Here is a 6,857-nt window from a genome sequence, read left to right as displayed (position 1 = left end):
GAGTGTGGGCGAGGCCTGTATCGCCTAGTTAGCGGAGTTTGGGCGGGGCCCGTATCTCCTTGAGTGTGGGTGGGCCCCGTATCTCCTAGTAGCATGATTATTTTTATGGTATGTGGTAGTTTGGGGAGAATCACTAAGCTTTGTGCTTACAGTTTTCAGTTTTGGTTTCAGGTACTTTCGCTTGTAAGGTGAAGAGCTCGGGAAGAGTGCATTGCACACACGATAGTGTTTTAGCCTGGGATGATTTGCTCTGATATTTGTACATGTGATTTTTTATATGATGTTTTGAGATATTACCACATATGTTTGATGAGATGATTTGTATTACTATGGTCTTATTTATAAATTAAAAACGGAATTTTTGGACCATATTTTTGGGATGTTTCAAGTTGGTATCAGAGCATTGGTTTGAGGAATGCGGGAATACTCTCGGGTATGTCTGGACTCAAACTGAGGACTTAGTATAAAATTTTCAAAAGAAAACCATTTTTATAAAAAGGATTTTGGAAATGAGAAAAAGGGTATGGTACATGCAATCAGCCGAGCTCAAGTAAGTTCTCCCAAATTACCCATACAAGTTTGCTACGTTATGATTAAGGCTAAGGATCTAGGAATGATGCCATTTATGCCTGTTATACGTGTATGAGAACTACATGCTAGTTAGGGCTAAGGATATAGGAAGGATGCCTTATATGCATGATGTATGAGCTTGTTGAACTGTATGCTAGTACTGATTAGTCAGTAATATGATGGCCTGAGTAGGATATGCTTGATTATGGTTACTCAATGCTCAAATGTTGCTTGCTTTGTGCTTTTAGTAGTCCTAGTTATCTTTAACTAAATAGTAAACGAATATGTTAAGTTACATTTTACAAGGACTAAATAATTTCAAGAGGTTAGGTTTAGCTCAATCTCACAGCTCTCTTATTTAAGTCTAACCATTATAGGGTAGGACCTCTCATTCTAAGAATTATATGGTCTTAGTGATAAGTAATAGTATTCTCAAGCTAGTTAGGGGAGATAACAGGGACTTCTTATGCAGCTGATGGTGGAGAGTGGGTCGGAGATTACCCTAGGGCAAGCCTAGGATGAGATTAGCAGAAAGTAGTAGTAGTAGAAGAGACTTGGTGGAGTTAGGGGTGCAAATGAGTCAAGCTCCTCGTGAGCTACCCGGGATCGACTCGGTAAAAGCTCGACTCGAGATCGGTTATTATCGAGCCTGAGCCGAGCTCGAGCCTGACTTTAAGCTTGTTTATTAAATGAGCTCGATCTTGAGCCTGTGTAACAAAGATCGATTAGGCTCGCGGGCCTAAACGGGCCTATATATAAATATAATATATTTTATTTTTTATATTTTATATATTAAAATAGATATTTGCAAAATTATTGAATTAACAATTAGGTTTTGGGTATGAGGGACCAAGGGAATTTGATTCGTTTCAAATCAAAAGAAAATGAGTTGTCACTATTCACGTTCCTTCCCCGTTCTGTGATTCGAACAATCTGATCAACTGATTGTTATCGGCGGCGAGCCGGTGGGCACGATACCAAGAAGACCACCAGAAGACGATCTCCCATTGTCTCAAGTTGACCCTACCCTTCAATCGAGACTCGTTATCCCCATTCTGCTGTGATTCGAACATTCTAATCAGGCGATTGCTAAGCACGTACTACAAATACTACTATACGACGATCTCCCATCGACGTCTGCCCTCCAATCGAGCATTGTTGTCCGACATCGAGCACTTTCGTCTGACATTAAGCACCTTCAGTCCGTCTGCCCACCTGCCAGTCATCTTCAGTTCTTCACAGTAAGTTTTTTTTTCCATTGTTCACTCATCTTTTTTTTTCTACTGATTCGAAGATAACTTATTTCTCGATTACTTTGGTTTTGCTGCCTCATAGCTTTGTTGATGCCTCACATCAGTTGATAGCTTTGTTAAAATAGCTTATTTTTCTGCTGATTCCATTGTTGGTTTTTTTCCATTGTCCACTTGTTTGTTATTATTTTCTTATCACTCATCATATTCTGATGTAGGCTATTTTTGTTGATAGCTTTGTTAAAATGGCTTTATAGCTTTGTTGGGTTACTTTTTCTGGTTAACTTCTCAGTGTGTTCTCTTCTATTAGAAGTTTAATGATATTTGTTTATTGTTTGTCTCCTGGGATATATTGACTTGTTTTAATTAAAATACCATTTTAATTGTTTAGCCTAGATTCTAACTCACTTGATATTAATTAAAGATCCTTAACATTAAAATATATTGTTGAATGCTGATGAACTAAGTATGATTATTAAATGTACAAATTTTGACAAATATTCTTTCATAAACCATGTTATAGATATATGGATGCTGATGTGAGTTCAAATCTAATGGAAGAGGTTGAGAATAAGGAGCAATCTGCTCCCATAAATGTAGATGCTGATGAACAACCAACTCCTCATAATTATATTCCAAGTGAAAATGGCAGTGATAAACATCAAAATGCAGAAATCCACGGGGGGAGAAGAGGAAATAGTAATGAAACAAAAACGAAAAAAAAAACATCAAAGGCATGGGATGGTTTCACTATAGTGGCTCTATCTAATGGTACCAAAAACGCTCAGTGTAATCATTGTAAAACAAAACTAACTTATGGTGATAGTGGGACTACATCATCATTAAAAAGGCACTTGCTTATATGCAAGCCACATAAAGATTATGAAGAAAAGCATAATTTATTGAATTTTCCACATACTAGGTCTGATGGGGATGCAGGACATGGGAAGCTTCCTTCATTGATCATGCCTGATGCAAAGTATGACAGTAACAAAATGAGAGAAGCAATAGCTACTTGGGTGTTGGGTACTGAGCAACCTTTTTATGTTGTGGAGGATGATTTATTCGTGCATATGATGAAGACAGCTACTCCATTATTTGAGAAAACAAGCAGGACTTCAACCAAATCAGATTGTTTTAAGATATACGAGCATGAGAAAAAACACTAAAAGCTCTTATAAAAGCAGCCTCAAAAATCAGTTTGACCACTGATTGTTGGAAGTCATCTCATCAAAATATTGAGTACATGGTTATCACAGGGAACTTTATTGATCACAATTGGAGTTTTGATTCCCTTTTATATTTTTAATAAGCTTTTTCCATTTTATTTAATAGATTTGTATTGATATCTGGACTTGATTTTGTAGATTGCAAAAACATGTCTTGAGTTTTGTACATGTTCCACCTCCTCGTACCGGACTTGATATTGTTGATGGTATTTATAAATATTTGAAGCATTGGGAAATTGAGGACTAGATATTCATGATATTTGTAGACAATTCTGCATACAATGACAGGGCATTGAGAAGACTGAAATAATTTTTTTCTAGAGTGAGAAAGCTCACGTGTGGTGGTAGGTTATTTCATGTTAGATGTTATGCACAAATTTTAAACCTTCTTGTGAAAGATGGTCTTGCTATGATTGATTCTGTTATCGGGGAAGTTCTTGAGGGTATAAAATATTTTAACAATTATGAGGCGAGACTTCAAATATTGCACATCAACTGCAAATACAAGATAGAAAGTTATTGCTTGATGTTCCAATATGATGGAATTCAACCTATGATATGTTGTCAGTTGCATTAAAATTTAAAGATGTTTTCCCAAGGTATACATTAGATTTTAATAAAAATAGTTTTGAATGTTCTGATTTTCAGTTTTTCAAATATTGCACATCACTAAGTTTTTTTGATTTTCATAGATTTGCGGAGTACGAGCCACATTTCCATCACCTTCCTAATGATGAGGAGTGGGCGCATGTGGAGAGTGTATGTGAAATCTTGAAGGTTTTCAAGGTGCATATTACCTTTATTTAAGTGTTATTTTAAATATTTTATCATGCGTAATACTAAAGCAACTTATTTTCAGGTATGCACAAATGTCATTTCTAGAAGTGATTATCCAACATCCAATCTATACTTGATTGAGATGTTTAGAGTAAAAGAAACTTTGGATATAGGTGCTCTATCAAAAAATGATTTCATTAGGACTATGGTGACTAATATAAAGGAGAAGTTTGACAAATATTTGGGGGAGTTCCATCTTGTTATGGCTATAGCTTCACTGTTAGATCCAAGATTCAAAATGAAGTTAGTAGAATTTAGTTTCCCAACCATATACTCCAATGTTGAAAAGAACATTGAAGAAATGAAGAAAGCACTGTATGAAATGTATGAGGAGTATTTGGAAATACATGATGCATCAGTCCGAGAAGCTGCAATGCCTGCAAATGGATGTGGAGGAAATGAAGTCTCAAAAACAACATCACTCGGGTCAGGATGGGAGGCTTTTGGGGAGTTTATAAAAATACAGATTTGGAAAGACCAGAAAAGTCAGAATTAGATATTTTTTGGATGAAGGTGTTTATAGGGACCATGGACAAAATGGAATGGATTCATTCAAGGCTTTGGAGTGGTGGAATGTTCATAAACTGAAGTACCATGTTTTATCAAAGATGGCTATGGATGTGCTTGCGATCACGATTTTTATTGTTGCATCTGAGGCAACATTTAGTGTTGGGGGTAGAGTAATTGATCCATACCGATCTTCATTGGCACCGGACACTATTCAAAAGTTGATTTGTGGAGGAGATTGGATTAGACATCGTTATGGAATCAAGAAAAAATTGAAGGTACGTTTGATAAACTTAAAGCACATGAACTAACAATTGATTATTTAAATTTACTATATTTGATCGTGTTGGTGGGTTCTTTTTACAGAAGGAGGAAATGCCAATTGAGTTTTTATTACCTACAGGAACAAGTAATACTTAAAGGTGTAAGCCAATCTAATCTACTTGTAATCTTGGTTGTTTAGTTACATTATATTGCACATCTCATAAAATGTTTTAATTTTCAGATTTGGTTAGACTGAATTTGCTTCAAGGAAGATTGGCTTTTGAGTTTTGATAATATGTTATGTTAAAATTTAATCCACTACTAGAAAAACAGCCTTTTACGACGCTCATTGTGCGTTGTAAAAGGCTCAGACGACGCGCAAAAGTGCGTCAAGGAAAGCCCTGTCATAAAGAGAGACGACGCGCATATATGACACGCAATTACGACGCGCGTTTACGACACGCAATGCGTATCAAGGAAGGCCCTGTCATAAAGGAAGACGACACGAATTCGCATGTCGTAACCTTACGACGCGCGTGTTAATGACACGCAATGCGTATCAAGAAAGCCCCTGTCAAGAAAGGCCATGTCATAAATGAAGGTGACACACATTTTTGCGTATCGTAATTTTAAATTTTTTTAAAAAAATTTATTTATAGATTTACTTATTTTCATATTAAATTTGCATTTCATGGCACATAATGGAAAATAAAATACCATTTACAAATAATACAATGCACTACACAAAAGTTAATGTTATACAAATAATCATTCCAATAGTAGATGAATGTAATAATACAAATAATCATTCCAATATTAGACAAATGTAACATTTCAACATTTTTTTTTATATAATTAACTAAATTATTAGCCAAATTTCCTAAAATACCAACATACTTTTCTATGAAGAGCATTAACACTATTCTTTTCCATCAAAAACTTCAAAACCTGCATAATTAATTTAATGTTTAATCAGCTACAGGTCAATAAGGTAGGTTTAAGCAAAAGAGTTTCATAGTAGTAAGATTTTACTTACCACTATTGTTAATGACATTGAAAGAAGCAGCCCAACAAACAACCCCTCAGAAGGATTATTACTAAATGAAACCAAAAACAAAGTTAAAAAGTCAAGTATTTTGTGACAACCCTGGAACCAGGGGCAAGGCTGTTTTTACCGATGGTTTGACCTAATACATGATAATAAATACTTGTTTAAAAAAAAGAAAAATGATTTCTCACGTGACATCACTATCAAGAATTGATGAAAGAGGGTACTCCACACTGTATTGCCAACAAGCTTGACACCAACACCTGAAAACTGAAAAAACAATAACATAAATAAAAATAAATGTAAGATTTGAGATAACAGATGCATGTGTATTAAAAACAGACACTTTTATTAACTTTTTTGGGATAAATAATGGAGTAATAAAGATTTGAAATTTAAATATGAACATACCGGCCATAGGCTATCTTTGTCAAGCTTGGAAGCTCCTTCTTCGGCTTGGTTGAAGTAAAACCTAGTCCGATTAATATTCCCTTTCATGAATTATCTCCAGTTATCAGTCACTCTTCTTGAGTAAACATCATCATCACATAGCCCATATTGGGCTAGCTCATCTTGAGGAAGATACACTTAAGCTACTACTACCACTTCTCTACAAACCCCTGTTTCTGGGAAAGCATCAAAACCACAAAAAATCCTAGAATTGGAAAGTGCAATAAGGTAGGATCTAATGCTGGTGAGCTTCACAAAAAAGTCTTTTTCTTTCGACTCAAATTAAAAAATATTGTGATGAGTTTTTGTTGCAAATTGAATTATGCAGATTCTCCATCAGGACATAATCTTACCCTCGCTGGACCCTGTCGATATGATAGCTCTTTAGGTAACACATAAATAACTGCACCGACCTTTTCCTCTCTCTCTCTCTCCAGGTAACACATAAATAACTGCTTAATCATGTTCCCAGTCACCCGGAATGTGATCACTGGAGTCCTTTTGGGTGCTGTTATCTGTGTTGCAAGAACACGAGTCTGAGAAGAACCCCGAGTTGTCACTGGAGGAGGAAGATTCCTACTCCAGACTCCGGTATCGGTAACCAAGATAAGAAGTCGGCTGGTAATTGCAAGCCTCCCAAGGTTCAGTGGAGTGAACGAATGTTTTTGTGTTTTCATGCATCTTGATGTTGGATTATTGAGC

General features: G+C 35.8%; 1 protein-coding gene across 1 annotated transcript; it reads left to right on the top strand.

Annotated features, from left to right (window-relative positions):
* The first annotated feature begins 3,607 nt into the window (after nucleotides 1-3,607).
* On the top strand, nucleotides 3,608-4,382 carry LOC145089541 (zinc finger BED domain-containing protein RICESLEEPER 3-like). Its single transcript, XM_079027964.1, has 3 exons — nucleotides 3,608-3,648; nucleotides 3,742-3,808; nucleotides 3,909-4,382. Exons 1-3 carry the CDS (start codon nucleotides 3,608-3,610, stop codon nucleotides 4,380-4,382), a joined length of 582 nt encoding a protein of 193 aa, XP_078884090.1.
* Nucleotides 4,383-6,857: the final 2,475 nt, after the last annotated feature.

The sequence above is a fragment of the Lactuca serriola genome, chromosome 2 (assembly GCF_051521515.1).
Source record: "Lactuca serriola cultivar US96UC23 chromosome 2, Lser_US96UC23_V15, whole genome shotgun sequence".
NCBI classification, from domain to species: Eukaryota; Viridiplantae; Streptophyta; class Magnoliopsida; order Asterales; family Asteraceae; genus Lactuca; species Lactuca serriola.
The sequence above is the reverse complement of the archived record's forward strand: the minus strand, read 5'-3'. Positions and strand labels throughout refer to the sequence as shown.

Coding starts and splice junctions, on each gene's coding strand:
- LOC145089541 (XM_079027964.1), top strand. CDS start 3,608: ATGTTGTCAGTTGCATTAAAATTTAAAGATGTTTTCCCAAG. Junction 3,649..3,741: donor TTTAAAGATGTTTTCCCAAG/GTATACATTAGA, acceptor TGATTTTCATAG/ATTTGCGGAGTACGAGCCAC. Junction 3,809..3,908: donor AGTGGGCGCATGTGGAGAGT/GTATGTGAAATC, acceptor ACTTATTTTCAG/GTATGCACAAATGTCATTTC.